Source organism: Gouania willdenowi, chromosome 4, assembly GCF_900634775.1.
Source record: "Gouania willdenowi chromosome 4, fGouWil2.1, whole genome shotgun sequence".
NCBI lineage: Eukaryota > Metazoa > Chordata > Actinopteri > Blenniiformes > Gobiesocidae > Gouania > Gouania willdenowi.
The window spans coordinates 38,665,746-38,682,833 of NC_041047.1; the positions used below are offsets into that span (position 1 = coordinate 38,665,746).

Consider the following 17,088-nt stretch of genomic DNA (forward strand, 5'->3'; position numbering starts at 1 on the left):
TTAATCCATCTAACTGAGCTTTAAATGTTGTTCTGAGGAGTAAAAGCAGCGACTCCTTAAACGAGTATTTTGATTCAAAATAAGCTATTTTATATATATATATATATATATATATATATATATATATATGCGATATTGTAGTTTTCTGTATCGGCAAATTAGAAAACTTGATACATCTTGAATCTTGATATATCGCCGAGCCCTAATTCCTAAATTAAAAAACAGCCTAAACGAAAACATAAATGGGTAAATGTCATGTGCAGGTGTAGGTGCAGACCCAAATGCTGGGACGGAGGCGGAGCTCAGGTGCATAATTCCCAAATGTATTATTCTTTGAGGCATGGTCAATCCAGGGAGGCAGAGGTCACAAAAAAACACTTGTCAACCCAGGAATTACTGGCATGAAAACCGAGCCCAGGTCAAGTGATATCGTGGTAGACGAAATGAAAATGTCCCAGCACTGAACTGCAGCACAGCCTCCCTATTTATGCCCCATAGTTAATTATTTTCAGCTGGTGACCCAGAGTTTCTGCCTGCCCTCCAAAATAAAACTCCATCCTGACAGTATATGAAGCACATGTGTTTATTTAATATACATACAGTTTATATACAAGTCAACACGTTGCATATTTACTGTTAATTTCACGTTGCTTGTATTTAAGTTTGACATTTACATTTTATATTCATTAGATATTTTCTTATAATTTCTCATTCTCACTCATGTGGTTCTCTGGTATTCACTAATGACTTATACACATTTAATACAGACTTTACATTCTTTAACACTTTTGAAAGCAGTGTATATTTGTGGAGCTTGTGATTGGTGGATTTTTCATGGTGACTTACATCGTTCCTTCCGCTGTTGTAGACGCTAAAATCTCAGTTATTAATCTAACAGAACGTGTAACTGTGTCACATCCTGATGGTCTTTAGGAAGATAAACTGTCTGTCACATTTTACAACGTATTTAGTAAAAACCAGTTTTTTTTTTTTTGCCGGAACGTCTTCTCACATCCATCTCTCATCTGAGTTGTTGACGCTGTCTGCAATAATATCGTGAGAACTGCCACTCAGGCCATTTCAGGAGGCAAGATGAGTGACAGCTTTCAGTTTAGAGAGGCAGAGGAATATTTTTATTTATTTATCTTTTTAATTATTACTACGTTTTAATACGAGATGTTTACAAGTTAAAATATGGGAGTTTCCTGCCCAAAACGGGATACTTGACACGTATGGTTTCCTAATGCCTTTGTACAGTCATGAACTCTTTCTCATTGGCTTGATTCCCATTGTAAAGAACGGGAACAGTTATCTTTGGATTGATTTGAAATCTGTAGCTATTAACACACTGCTACAAATTGTCAGGACAACAGTCCCTCACAGGGCCAACACACTCACAGACACATTCCATCTGGGAGGAAACCCTGAGTGTGATCGTTAGGGGTGTTCATTGTCATGAATCTGATGATACAATATGATTCACAATTTGCATGTCACAATAGTAAACAATACGATAAATATCACAAAATATCACCATAGCAATAAATACAAATTTCATCTTTTCAAGTGCAAAATGGTATGAAATACATTTATTTCATTTTTTTTTCAAACTTGCGAGAATAAGTTAATGGTAACTAACTGTAATTCACTGTTTTGCTTCTATAACAGATTTTGATTCTAAGTTCTTACATTCTTTTAAAAAAAAGTAACCACATACATCTATAAAAGTGCTCAGTATGTTTTATGAAAATAAAGTGCAATCAACTTCCAGCTAAAATGCATTGAGAGAGGTAGTTTAACGAGGTCTGATGTTCACTGACACCTAATGCAATTAATCTGTTTTTTTTTTTTTTGTTACAAAACATAATGAATAAAATTGATTTGAGCATTTCTTGGATTGTTACGATAATTGCGCTGTGAAATATTGCGATATGTTACTGAATCTAATTTTTCGCACACCCTTAATGATTGTAAAAACAAAGTGTGGTTATTTTGTGATCTGAAGGAGTCTGAGGATGGAGAGATGGACAGGAAGCACAGCGAGGAGGTGATGTCTGAGGCTGAGCTGCCTCCTGAAGATGGTGAGCAACTGTTTCATATGAAACCAATACAATTTCAGCACAGAACAAACAGGCTTTTATGACTTATTTTGTTGTGTGTGAAATGTTAGAAAAGTCTTGATCAAGTGATATTTCTCAAACTGAGAACAACAGTCAACAAAAGTAGGTATGAGAAAAACTCACCCATGTATTATAAAGCAATGGGTCACACATGTTTTAACCTTAAACAGAAGAAAAATCTACAACTGAATAAATAAATTAAAATTAAATTAGTAGACCCCGAAAAAAAGCGACTTCATGAACCAATAAAAAGTTAAAGATCACAACTACTGGAAAGTAATTTCAAAGGACAAAATCATGGATATACATTTGTTTGGCACCTAACAGTTAACTTTGGAAACAGTTTCTTTAAACCAGGGGTTCTCAACCTTTTTTGCCCGTGACCCCCAAAATAAAGGTTACTGAGAGCGGGGACCCCCACTGTAGCTGAAGGTGGTTGAACACAGACATGAATATTGAAGAACAGTCATGTGGAGACAGGGCCATCTATAAGGGGGAGTAAAGGAGAGAGATTTTTGGGGCAAAACACACAGAAATTGGTTAAAAGTTGGAAATTAGAGTGGCCAAAAAGGGACAAAGTGGTATAAAAGGGTTAAATGTCAATATTGGAACAATTAGTTTAAACTGATGAATAATTGGCATGACAAATAATGAATGTGGTTAAATTTGAAAAGAGGTTAAAAGTGACAATAATGGCTCAACATATACAACATTAGGTGGAAAAATGGTGGAAAGGGTTTAAAAGTGCTGAAATTGTCTTGAAAGTGAAAAAAAAATGTGCAGAAAATACATTTAATTTGTATGGAGAAGCGGCGGGAATGGGAGTAATGTAGCAAACATCTCATAAAAGGAGTTAAAATATGGCAAGAAAAAGTGATGAAAATAGGTTAAAATATGGCAAGTTTGGTGTCGCTGCAGAAAAATGTAGAAAGAATCAAAAATCGGCTGAAATTGTTCAAAAAATATTCTTAGTTTCTTGAAGGCATTTGGCTATCCCCTTTCATTGCTGCCCAAACAGGGTCCTGCGCTCAAAAACAGCTTTTATTTATATTATTTATATTATTATAAAAAATTAGCTTATTTTAGTGTTACAAGTGTGTTGAGACAATGTTTAGTTTCTATAATAATTACGTAGAAAACGGCGCCCCCTGCTATAAAGTGTGAGACAGATCACGGTCAGACGATGACCATGTGCTGCGTTCTCCTGACAGAGAGCGACATGGACCTGGTGGTGGAGTACGATTCCCACGCCGAGGGCAAAGACCTGTCCCAGTCCGACTCTAACACTGTGAACCAAGACCAGGACTCCTTCAGCATCCTGGAGGGAGACTCTTTGCTGGAGGCTGAGGGAGCACAGCTGGACATGCCTCCGCTTTTCGTCCACATCACCTGTTCTGTCAATCTGAATAGTTGCCATGGCTCCATGCCCATCCAGACACTGCCCACATGCCTCGGTGAGTCACAGCTGCTGTTCTCTGATTGGTCAGAAAAAGGTTGTGAGATCCAGTCTCTGATAGAGGTTTAATGTTTGCACAGAGGCTAGATCATTACGGGGGAATGAACACCATAAAGCTTTAGAAATGATGAATAAATCCAGAGAGAGAACAATTCATTCCATCAATAAGAGATAGTAAACAGGTTTTTTGGGGCAAACATAACAAATCACAGTAAGAATGAAGTAAAAAAACACTCCACATCCCACAATGCAATGCACCAAACTTTACTGTCAACCTTTACTAATTATCTTAGATTTATTGATCTATGAGGTCTGTACTGTGGCTGTGTTGTAAATGTCATACTAACGTACTACTCATACTAAGTCTGACGTCTAAATGAGTACGTAGTGCGTAGTTTGCTGCCAGACTTTTAACTGGTGCTTCTAGAACATCCCACATCACCCCCATTCTTGCTACTCTGCACTGGCTTCCAGTTAAGTTTCACATAGAATATAAAATATTAGTTCTCACGTTCCGAGCATTACATGGTCAGGCCCCTAAATATATCTCGGACTTGTTGTACCCCTACTCATCAGGGCGATGCCTTCGGTCTTCAGGTCAGGGTCTCCTAAAGACCCCAAAAACTAAATTTAAAACCAGAGGAGACCTGGCGTTCCAGGCTGTAGCTCCCAGACTCTGGAATAACCTGCACCAGTCTCTCTGGGAGCTCAACTGTGTGGACACTTTTAAAAAAAAAACTGCTGAAGACTACACTTTACAGTAAAGCTTTTAGTTACTGGATTTTAATTTTTCTTTATCCTTTAATGTTGCTGTTCTTATGATATTTATGCACTCTTGTTTTATTATTCTATTGTGTTGCACTTGTACTTTTACCACAACTCTGTACAGCACTTTGTGATTTTATCTGCAAAAAGCGCTTTATAAATAAACTACTTACTTACTTACTTACTAGTGTGTTCACATTAGATAGTATGGAAAGATTGAGTACGTGAGAAATACCTGGATGTATACTATATGGGGATATTTTTTAAGTGTGCACGGTGGCGACACTAGTCATACTCAATCGCCCCATGATGCATTGCGAGCAGAATGTAAAATGGTCCTGGGACTGGCTTCAGCCTAAAAATCTAACATCCCCTTTTCAAAATAAAAGCATCTTGTCTTGTCTTCCATTAGGTTTTAATTAAGGATGTCCCATCACGTGATCGTAAATTGGGTTCGATCCCGTGGTTTTTCAAACTCGATCGGAATCAGATGTTATCTCCTGATCAGGACTCGGATCTATATGTATATTTATTATCATTATAGGGGCGGGCGGTATACCGGTTCATACCAAATACCGGTATATATTTTTGTTATGATATATATTTTTAATATACCACCGTACCGGTATACTGTTTACACAACGTTCGGAACGCTATGCTGCGTCACACCGGAGCCTTTTCAATATTGCACTGCGAATGTAAACAATAGCGGTACGGTTACGGTGTAAATGGATAAGAAAGCTCTTAAGCCACAGAACTAGTAGAACATGATGACACAGAAGAACCTGTGTCAAAAAGAGAAGCCCTGTCTGTTGTTTGGTCGGCAGAAGAAGTTGGATGCAGAGCGGAGGTGAAGAGTTGGATAGAAGTTCTCAGACATTTGTGAATAAAGGAGTTCAACAGCAGGTAAATCACTACAACATTTGTTCTGTTTGGAAGAAACCAAACGTATTGTTAGCCTCACTGGTAACTAGCTTGATGCTAGTGTATGTGCGCACTGCGCACAGATGTTTGAGGGCGTGTTTGTCTGCTCCGCACAAGTGTTTGTTTGCGCGTGTATTTTTGTGTGTAAGAATAGACCATCCTAAGTCAATCTACTACAGTATTTCCGATATCAAGCGCTTACAGCAGGACGTGCAGGTGTGTATATCTGCAGACCTCACACACTTTATTTAGTAAGCAGCTAATACTTCACATTCTCTGCACCTGCAATGCCAACAACATTCAGTTGTCATACTTTTCATCAAGAAAAACATACATTTCAATCTGTGAAACTAAATGAGGAGAGTAAACATTAAGAGTGCAGTTCCTAAAAGCACATTACAGGCCTTACTTCACAGCACTGTGGCACTTTTATTTAATAATATTTAATCTTGCACTAAAGTCTAAAGTGAATTTATGCTCTGTTTAGAGTTGAATGTTAAAATAAGGTGAATAAAATAAATAAGCGACATCCTGAATCTGTTTTTTTGCTCTTCTTTATCTTTTTAATTTATTATAGAAGTATCGGATCTGGACTCGGTATCGGCCAATTCTCAAAATCAAAGGACTCGGACACGGGGGCAAAAACACCTGATCGCTACATTCCTAGTTCTATTTCATCCCTGCTGACTCCAGGGTACTTACCTTTTTTTCTTCTCGCGCGCAGTTGCTGGAATATTGTGCATACAAGCTGCCGTCGCTAGTAGTTCCGTGACTGTGGTAGGTCGGTGCAGCGTGCATTCGCCCTCCAATAGCTGCGACGGTGAGCGTTTGGGAAGCGTTAGCTTTACCCATTAGCAACCTCTGTTGGCACAGGCCGCGTTAGCGCCGCCTCCCCCCAGCATATGGTTTGTGTTTGGTCCCGACGACAAACACTGACAAGGTAAGTAGCCACTTATTCGGCAGATCAACGATTGTCTTTACAAAATAAGAATGAAAGAGATTGTCAGTGACGTCTGCATTTGAGCAACCTACTCCCGAAATTTAAGTTAGCCGACTTTATTTGTTTGCTGGTGGATCATGTGCGCATGCCCGGAGCCCAGCGTGGATTTGTTTACATTAGCTTCACCGGCTGAGCTAGTGTCATCTTCTGTTAAAGAGCCCAGTTCGGGTGAGGACCACAGTACGGTCTTTTTTTTGTATATTTGGGCCTCTACTGTGCAGGCAGCGTGCGCGCTCCCTTCCCTAGCATACGGTCCCTATACTCAACCAATCTACGGCGTCCGCACTCAGGCTAAGCCGAGGAGTGCACAGTGATACCGGGCAGGCGACGTACGCGCCCCCTTCCTTTGTTGAGCTAGAATACCTGTTGAAATCAGTGTCTTCTCAGTGCAGCTACGATGGATGGCTCTCATATCTGCACATCCTGTGGGGTTTCTTTACAGCCAGAGGATGGCCACGACCTATGCCCCGCATGCCTTGGTCCTGAGCACCTGCGGGAAGCGCTGTCAGGCAATCCCTGCATGAACTGCAGCTACTTGCCTCGGGCGGCAAGGGTTGCCTGGTTGGCGGGGGTGGAAGGCTCAGTAGCCGTAGTCGACCTCCCCCCAGGCCAGCCACCTCCGACCCGTCAGACACGCTCCAAGAGGCGGGCAGAGGCTACGGCAGCTGCCCCTTCCAGGAAGAGAACGAAGTCTGACCATAGTGGGTTATCATCTCAAGTCAAGCAGCTGTCTGCTGAATTGGCTCAGATGAGATCCCTTCCGGCCGACAGCCAGCCGGTTATTCCCCTGGTGGCTGATGCGGCACTCTCTCCTCCAATGCCAACGCTGATGCCCGAGGAGGATACACTCTCTTTGGCTGCTTCGGCTAGCCATTTCTGTGATTATGGGGAGAATTTGGATGTCGGATCCCAGATGTCTGAGCAGGGCTCCCACTCCTCGGATCAGAGTTCAGGGGCCGAGGTGGAAGACAACTACATGCGCCTGGCTCTACAGCGGCTGCACACAGCTGTCCCACAGCAGGCTGAGGTAGCATCTGCAAGGGCCTTCTTCAGGCGCAGGCCTGCCTCCACAGCTTTCGCTATTCCACATTCAGCGGATTATCTGAAGGATTTACAGTCCTGTTGGAGGGACAGTAAGGCTTGCGCCCGTCTCTCTGCAGATGGGCGGACCCTGGCAGCCATGCATGATGCAGCGGGGGCTGGCCTGGATCGCACTCCGCCCATCGAGCCTGCCATCGCTTCTCTTATTGTGTCCCCAGATGAAGCAATTCGAAGGGATGGTATGTGTCCTCGACCCCAGTGTCGAATAACCAATGACCTTCTTACGAGGGCTTATGATGCTGGAGCACGTGCTGGTCACATGGGAAACTCCCTATCACACCTCATGTTGGCCCTCTCAGCCTCATTGGAGGCTTTTGGGCTTATGTCTCGAGAGCTTGGGCGAATAATGTCCATCTTAGTCCAAGCTCATCGTCAGGTTTGGCTGTCCCAGTCGAACTTAACGGAGGCAGCCAGGAGAATGCTGCCCAGCCTCCCGGTCGAACCGGGGGAGATATTTGGTCCAGCAGCCCAGGAAGCGCTGGAACGAACCATCCAGGTGGGGCAAACCAGGCAGCAGCTTGCCGGGCTTAGCCGGGTGCCTCCTTCTTATACACCCACGGCCGGGTGGCGGAGTGCCCCCCGGCTGTTTTTCACACCCACGTGCCGCCGACAACACACTCCACTGGTTGTCGTGATGCCCAGCGTCCCGCACGGAGACCAGTCCGGGATTTTCGGGGCTCTGCTCGCCTGCCCTCCAGACAATTTCGAGCTCCAGAGCCTTTCTGCCCTCCGACTAGGGCCCCGAGGTCCCGGGGGGCCAGAGATTGAGGCCTTGGGGTCGGCGGTCGGATATTTTCCGCATCAGCAGCTCCAACAGTGGACTACTCATGCTTCAGACCCCTGGGTGGTTGCCACCCTAACCTACGGGTACAAACTTCAATTCTGCCGCCGGCCCCCCGCGTCCAGCCGGATCAGAGTGACATCCATCAACGACCCGGCAAAGGCTCTCGCATTAGACCAGGAGCTGTCTGCCCTCCTGGCCAAGGGCGCCATCGAGCCTGTAGACCCTCGGTCAGGTCACAGAGGGTTCTACTCAACATACTTTTTAGTGGCAAAAAAGACAGGCGGATTCCGCCCAATCCTAGACAATCCTAGACAATTGCTCAGCAACACAGGCAGTTTCTGTGCTTCGCATACCGCGGACGCTTCTGGCAGTTCAGGGTGCTGCCCTTCGGCCTCTCTCTCTCCCCAAGGGTCTTCACAAGGTGTGTGTCTGTGGCCCTAGCACCTCTACCGTTTCGGGGCTAGAAGGTTCTCCCATACCTGGACGACTGGCTGATCTGTGCTCCATCCCGGGTCCAGGCGTCACAAGACACAGAGCATCTCCTGTCCTATGTGGCTCGACTTGGACTCCAGGTGAATGTGGAAAAAAGATGCCTGGTACCATCCCGGGTCACAACTTTCATTGGGGTTTTAGTGAACAGTGTAACTATGACAACGAAACCCTCCCCCCACCGTGTGGACGCTATTTTTCGCCAGCTCGCCTTATTCAGGGAGGGCCGCTGGCTGACCTATGTCTTATTCCTCCGTCTTTTGGGCAAGCTAGCGTCAGTCTCGAGGGGTAGTTCCTCTGGGCTTGCTGTCGCTGCGCCCGCTGCAGAGGTGGCTGAACAGCTTCCACTTGGATGCCAAGCAGCACAGGAGCAGGAAGCTCAAGGTCTCACAGCAGTGTCTTTGCGCCCTAGCTCCGTGGAGGGACAGGGCTTACTTGCTCAGAGGCATCCCTATAGGCTCCATTCCATCTCGCAGGGAGACCGTTACCACAGACGCATGCCCCTCAAGGTGGGGTGCGGTGTGGCAGAGCAGGACGGCCCAGGGGTGTTGGCCTGTGGAAGACCAAGGTGCACACATCAATGTGTTGGAGCTTCGTGCGGTTCACCGGGCTCTCAAGCACTTCTTGCCACATCTGAGGGTCAAGCATGTCCTTGTGCGGTCAGATAACACGTCTACAGTGTATCACATAATCATCAGGGTGGTACCAAGTCTGCACGGCTGCTGGAAGTGGCAAGGGAGCTCCTCACATGGGCAGCCGCCCGCTTGATCAGTATACAAGCAATGCATATACCAGGAGAGCAGAACCACTTGGTGGACTTCCTCTCCCATCGGAAACCTCCGTCAGGGGAGTGGCACCCTCCACCCGGAGGTAACAAACATTATATGGAGCATATTCGGCAGGGCACAGGTAGACCTCTTTGCTTCGGAGCTGTCGACCCACTGTCCTCTGTGGTTCTCCTTGGCCAAGACAACTAGTCCTCTCGGCCAGGACTCATTGGCTCATCCTTGGCCGGATGGCCTCTTGTATGCCTTCCCTCCGTTTCCTCTGATTCAGCTGGTACTCCACAGGGTCCTTCAGGAGGGCCACAGGATCCTGCTTGTGGCTCCCTTCTGGCCAGGAAGGAGCTGGTTCCCGCTGCTGTACAGCCTCTGTCACGGCGCACCGTGGCGCTTTCCCGACAGGAGGGATCTCCTGTCCCAACTGGCTGGGCGGATTTGGCACCCCAATCAGCAACTCCTTCAACTGTGCGTTTGACCACTGGTGGGCCCGAGACGCTCCTGAGCGTCTGTGCCGACCCAGTTAGATATACTATAATGAATGCAAGAGTGCCGTCTACTCGCCTCCATTATGAGAACAGATGGAAACTGTTGTCCGACTGGTGTACAAGGCGGGAGGTGGACCCTGTGCACTGCCCCGTGCCAACTATCCTGGACTTCCTCCAGTCCCTTCTGGACAAAGGGCTTTCTCATTCAATGCTGAGAGTATATGTCACAGCAATATCTTGCCGACATGTAATGTCGACAATGGCACGATTGGTAGCCACAAGCTGGTGTCCCTTTTCTTGAGAGGAGCTTGGAGGTTGCGTCCTCTGAGAGCCACAAGGACTCCAGCATGGGATCTTCCCCCTGGCCATTTCCTCCGCAAAGCGTGTCAGTGAGCTGCACGCCTTGTCAATCAGTGACACATGTCTGAGGTGGAATTCGGACGGCTCGGGAGTCACTTTGTGGCCGCACACAGCTTTTCTCCCTAAAGTGCTGTCCCGCGATCACCTCAACCAGCCCATTCGGCTGGCATGGTTCAACCCTTCTTCCGTGGAGCCAGAGGTCCAGTCTGGCTTGTTGTGCCCAATGCAAGCCCTGGAAGCCTACATTGCAGCTACTGTAGGTTTTCGGGGGTCTGATCAGCTCTTTCTCTGTTATGGTGGTCCTAACAGGGGTGGTGCTGTCTCCAAGCAGCGCCTGTCCAACTGGATTGTTGATGTGATTGCCCATGCATATCGGGCAAGTAACCGTCTCTTCCCATCTGGTGTGTGGTGCCACTCTACCAGGAGTGTTTCTACGTCATGGGCTGCCCTGAGGGGAGTGCCCCTGGAGGACATCTGTGCTTCGGCCTCATGGGCATCGCCGGGCACTTTCTCCAGATTCTACAGGGTGAATGTAGCCGCACCCCATCCATTGGCTGTGGTCCTTCGGCCAGAGTCCTCTGATCCTACTCAGTGAAGGGTGGTAAGCAGGATTTTTCATGACTTTTCTGGTATAGGTCATTCAGTGCTTAAAGCACTGCCTCTGGCGGTCAGCAGGGATGAAATAGAACAAAGAGTTACGAATGTAACTATGGTTCTATGAATCCCGAATGGCCGCCAGAGCTCTTTGTCACTCAGAACCCTCGTGTGCTTGCGAGAAGATTCTGTAGGAAAGTACCCTGGAGTTATACCTGAAGATATAAACTTCCTCCGGTTCATCCAGGGGTCACGGGTGACATTGTTGGTATACATACTCGCACTGCGCATGCGCGAAGGGGAATATTCAGTGCTTAAAGCACCGCCTCTGGCGGTCATTCGGAATTCATAGAACCATAGTTACATTCGTAACTCTTCGTTTTAACCCTTTTGTAAATAGGGCTCTTGTTTTGAAGTTAACCAAAAGTTTTTTCAGTAGCGCAATGGAGGTTCACCAAAAATCTCCGAAATGTCCAAATGAAATGTCTTTATTCATGTGATTTTTATGGATATATGGAAATAAAGTGAAAGTGTGTGAGATAACTGAAATTATAAAAAATATAGAAATAAATCTGTTCAGGTGCTGCTAAATCAGCATTTTTCAACCTTGGGGTCACCTGAAATTTTGGAAAAATTTAAGTAGATTTTTGAAATGTTTTAATTATGTATTTTTTTATTTTAATTTAAAACACACAATTTAAAACAACTGTATTTCTATACTTTCACTTTGTGAATCTAGTTAAACTAAAATGCTGTAAAAAACCAAACATCTGAGCTCAAGCATGATCAAAACCTAATTCTTAAAAAAAAATGTCTTTGGGGTCGCCAGAACCACTGCAGTAAATACTGTTTCTAACAAAATAAGGTTCTTTAAAATGTGTGTTATCACTTGTTCATTATGCTCCATAGTTTTTTTGATAGTTTTCTAAGCAAAATGTTATAGTCAGACAAAGGGGGTGCTTGAAATCAGATATAAGAGAAAGGGGTGCTTGGAATCAAAAGTAAGAAAATGGGATACTTCAGCAGAAAACGTTTGAGAACCACTGTAGTAGTACGGTGTGTAGTACAGAGTGTGACATTTACAACACAGCCCACATCTTTATCTGATAAAAACATGGTCTCCAGCAGCTTTAAACCCTTTGCTTTGACTTGATGTTATGATGATCTTGTATTGAAGCTGAAAGCTGCTGGTTTTTCTTGCAGGTGAGGTGCTTTGCTGTCTGGAGAACGCTGAGACTCTGCGTTCACTGGATTTGAACGAGCTCTCAGTTACACTGGATGTTTTGGTTCTAACTCTACCTCTGGAGATGGAGGTTCTGGCTGATTTCCATCATAACAGGTGAATGTCCGCTGCACTCAAACCTAATTGTGCCTGATGCTCTGCAGAGCTCCTGCTTTGATGTCTACTTCAGGGATGTGGATTTGAAGTTTAGTTTGAAGATGTTTGACTTCTCATCCACGAAGATTGATCAGTGCTGAGACTGATTAGTTAGAAGTCTAGGTTTTTACTGTGCACATGAGAAGTGTTAAGTAATCTATTTATTAATCATTAACTTACTAAAGGGTCCCTGGTATTGGTTGATTCACGTAGATTATGCTTAAATCCTTTTGGAAGTAACGAGATGATGGGATTATATATTGAAAGATTGTGAATAGACTTGCGCGATATGTCTTCAAACCAATATGTCAATATTTTTAGATATCTATATATCTCGATATTTTAAAAATCCCAAACAGGTAAAACCTGAAAACTTTTTATTTCAAACCAGGCTGCTACACTCACGAGCCTTTAACAAATAAAAATAAATAATGTTGCTTATGTCACAAAAACCTTCAAAGAGCTCAAAGCAATAATAAAGTATTCAACAACAAATCCTTAGAAATACATTTTAAAAGTATAAAAATGAAAGTGCTCCTTTTCTGCACATATTGTATGTTGGGGGGTTTGGTTTTAGCCAATTATTTGCCTGCAAAATTATCTTTTGAATTCAAAAGGCCAGTTTAAGCCAAATGTGAAATAAAAGTGCACGACTGTACATCCTGCATCTGTTATCTATTAGGGCTGAACGATTTTGGAGAATAATCTAATTGCAAGTTTTTTCTCTCAATATTGCGATTTAATTTGCTATAATTTTTTCAAGGTCCTCTTCTCATGTGTTTTTCACCAAACATAATCAATAAATCATTGTAATGTGTTTTAATAAATAATATGATGTGTATTATACATTAATTGTTCTTTCTTATAGGCTAAGCTTATGTTAAGATAAAGGAAAGTGAAGCATGAATTAATATTAAAAACTGTTTATTTATCTACTTCAATTACAGTTGTAAACTTAAATACTTTGACTTGTAGTCTAGTAAGCATTCACTATGACAACAGAACAAAATTATGGGAGGGAAGCCTGCAGGGTTCCTGAGGCGGCGTTGGACAGGGCGACGACCAGGGTGACCAGTGGAGTCCCGATCGACGGACCGTCCACCTTCGCGGACGGCGGCACATCCACTATGAGCGCGCCCGCGGCGAGTCCGTCGTGGCCCTAGGAGCAGGCCGCGAGATGTGACGCTTGGCGATGGAGTGCAGCATCTTCTTTTATAGCCAAAATAATTCAACACAACTGACCTGCTGCTGCTTTTTGGTTCTAAACTTTGTGTAGTGTCAGCGTCTGTCGAGACCGAGGCCGTGGTGGAGGCCGAGGTTAAAGAAGCGTTTACATTTTCACCCGCCTACTTTGTGCTGCTTCGCTCGCAAGTTACGTTGCCAGAACTTTTAGGATTCTTATTGTTTGGTTGTTAGGAAATCTCATTTTATCATATCGAGATATTATTGCAAATGCAGTTCATCGTTCAGTCATATAATCTATCTATGATCTGAAATCCCTGTTGTTTGTGTGTGTGTGTCTGTGTGCGCGTGTGTGCAGGTACACGTCAGAGAGCAGCGTGTCCCTGAACCGTTCACCAGGACAGCCTTCGTCCTACCGCTCTGATGAGGAAATGATGGCTGTGCTGGATAATCTGCGTGGAGCCGGTGTTGAGGGGTGTGTAGACGCTCCTAGTCTGACTCTGGTTCTTCTGTTTGAATGATTAAGTTTGACCTTGACCTCTGACCTTATCTTGTCCTCACTCAGAGTCTCCCAGAAACTCCCACTTCCTCACAGACTTGCAATCCTTGCCACAATAGATGAGGTGAGTCTGGCTCTGTCGTTTGGTGCTTTGTGTTTTTTATTCCATCATAGCTTCATTCTTAGCAGGGATTGTTTAAAGCTGCATGACTGAATCATTTATTTCAGATTAAGACTTGTGCTGTGTTTTAAATGTATTATACACTATAAACTCAATGAGTATATACTGCCTACTATAAACTATTAGTGTGATTAGGATGATGAGCATTTCCACTGAAGTATAATTCCAAGTTTCCCAAGATGCATTTGGAACCTACTACATCAAAAACCTGAAGCAAACTGAGGCTAAATATCTTTGTTGTTTTTCCATCTTTGAAAGTTCTGAAAACATTTTAAGTGACAAAAGTGACCAAGTAGACATTTCAGAGATTTTCAGAGACCCTCCATTCTGCTGCTGACAAAACTTCTGTTTAACTTCAGAACAAGAGCGTTATTTACAAATGTGTTAAAAAACTAATGGAAGACAAGAAGAGATGCTTTTATTTTGAAAAGGGAATGTTTGAGTTGAAGCTGGTCCCAGGACCATTTTACATTCTGTTCACAATGCATCATGGATTGGTCAAGTATGACTAGTATGCCCACCGTGCACACTTAAAAAATGTCCCCATATAGTATACATCCAGGTATTTCTCACATACTCCATCTTTCCATACTATCTAATGTGAACACACTACATAGTCATTTAGACGTCAGACTTAGTATGAGTAGTACGTTAGTATGACATTCAGTATAGACCTCATAGATCAATAAATCTAAGATCAGTTACTTACAAATTAAATAGTCTGTTTTATCTCCACTGTAAACACAATGTTTGTTGACATTGTCGAAAAAGTCTTGCGCATTGCATTGTGGGATGTGGAGTCCCGTAGACAGATGCATATAAGTGTTATTTATTTATTTTTACTGTGTTTTCCTGTGTTTCTTTGCTGGGTTGGATTAATTAGGGGCAGTGACCACCAAAAGCATTCTATTGGGCGTTTTATAACTTTAGAAATGTTGAATAAATCCAAAGAGATTCAGTTTCATCTACAGACCAGGAGGACAGTGATTGGCTTGACTCTATTTTTGTTCTAGTTTCTTCCCAGTATTCCCTGTAATATCACCTCACTACTAGAGACATCCATTTGGGCTGGATTCTGAGCTTTTCATGTAAACCCATAATAAATACTGTATGCGCCATTGTTTTGCCACAACTTTCAATGAAAACACCAGAAATGTGTTGGGAAGTCACTTTGGTAGAGTTTTTCAAGCAAACTTAAAAAAAATCACAGTAAAAATGAAGTAAAATTACTACAGCAGTAGTTCTCAACCTTAGGGTCGGGACCCAATTTGGGTTTATGAGACACTGGGAAGGGGTCACCAGATGCATTCAGAAAGGATATTTTTTTAGAGGTTTGAGCCAATTTTTTGCTTATTTTTACCCTTTTTTTTGAAACAAAACCGAACTTGCTACGTATATTTCAACCTATTTTCTTCACCTTTTCTTGCCATATTTTTGCTCCTTTCATGCATTTTTGCTACATTACTCCCATTCCTGTCACTTCTCCATCAAATTTCAATGCCTTTTCTACACATTTTTCTACTTTCAAGACATTTTCAGCACTCAAACCCTTTTCACCACTTTTCCACCTAATGTCACATTTGTTGACCCATTATTGTCACTTTTAACCTCTTTTCACCATATTTTAATGCTGATTTTTGCCAATTTAACTACATTTATGATTTGTCATGCTCAGTATTTACCAGATTAAACTAATTGTTCCAATATTGACACTTAGAACTCTTTTTACCACTTTTTCTGTCCATTTTTTGTTCACTTAATTTGCAACTTTTAACCAATTTCTGTGGTTTTCAATTTCACCACCTTTTCTTTGACTTTGGATCATCATTATGCAGATTTTATGGATGGACCCCAAAAATCTCTCCCCTTCATACCCCCTTAGAGATGGCCCTGTCTCCACATGACTGTTCTTCAATGTCTGTGTTCAACCACCTTCGGGTACATTTGGGGTTCCCGGTCTCTGGGACTTTTATTTTGGGGGTTGTGGGCTGAAAAGGTTGAGAACCACTGGTTTACAGGACTCCACATCAGACAATGCAATGCACCAAACTTTTCCAACAATGTCAAGAGAGAGTGTTTAGAGTGGAGATCAAAACAAACTTTCGAGCTGCAATTTCAACCTTTTACATCTTTTAGTTTAAAAAAAGGCTCATTCCTGCCAAACCTGAGAGCCTGAGTCTTATCTGCTGCTAACAGATCCGCTGGCTCCTGGTGGACGAGATCGTCTCCGCCTTGCGTCACTCTCGCATCATCAGCTCCAGCACGTTGCACAAAGTCACCGAGCACATCACGAGCTCCAGTGTCCGACCTCACTGTCACTGTGAGGAGGTGCCGCTACAGTTTGTGTTTGGACCGGAACAATCGCTGGAAAAATTCAAAGAGGCAAGCTCACACTCCATGAACACAACACAAACATACAGTACTATATTGTTTGGGACTTTAAGAAAACAGCATGTGTTTTTGCCCGTGGCGGCGCAGATATGAAATGTTGGGCGTGTTTTGTTCTGCAGGAGTTTCGCAGGATGTCGTTCTCTGGCTACGTGTTGAACGTCCTACAGAGCAGCCTCTACTACATGTCCCTCAGCAGACTTCACCGACAGAGGCTACATGCTACACAGAGGCTAGCTGAAAGATCCACAGAACCCCCACAGCAGCACAGTCTTGACACTGAGGCTCAGGTCAGGAGACATCTGCACACTCATGGAAACCATATCTCCAAGTTTACAATATCTCAAGATTGTTATACATATATACATACATATATATATAGAAAATGACTAAATTGGTTAAAATGAAGAGTCGCTGCTTTGGTTACTTCTCCCACGTCTGCCTCTCACACAAACTCCACTCTATGCACCTCCAGGATTCTCACTAGGAAGTTTTCACAGCGTAGGGGGTTCGCTTGGCGCATGAGCGAACGCCCCAGAAAATGTTTACATTTCTAACCATCTGAAACATAATTTTTCCTGCATTTTGAAGCCACATTTC

The 17,088-nt window shown here is 43.7% G+C and overlaps 1 protein-coding gene across 8 annotated transcripts in view; it reads left to right on the forward strand.

Annotated features, from left to right (window-relative positions):
• szt2 (SZT2 subunit of KICSTOR complex) overlaps positions 1 to 17,088 on the forward strand; it is a 197,923-nt gene that overhangs the window by 90,814 nt on the left and 90,021 nt on the right. For all 8 annotated transcript variants that reach the window (XM_028445251.1, XM_028445256.1, XM_028445254.1 and 5 more), the window contains 7 exons: positions 2,006 to 2,081; positions 3,332 to 3,574; positions 12,064 to 12,199; positions 13,779 to 13,895; positions 13,986 to 14,043; positions 16,297 to 16,482; positions 16,611 to 16,778. In XM_028445251.1, the coding sequence (XP_028301052.1) occupies positions 2,006 to 2,081; positions 3,332 to 3,574; positions 12,064 to 12,199; positions 13,779 to 13,895; positions 13,986 to 14,043; positions 16,297 to 16,482; positions 16,611 to 16,778 (984 nt within the window). The remainder of the gene's footprint in view (positions 1 to 2,005; positions 2,082 to 3,331; positions 3,575 to 12,063; positions 12,200 to 13,778; positions 13,896 to 13,985; positions 14,044 to 16,296; positions 16,483 to 16,610; positions 16,779 to 17,088) is intronic.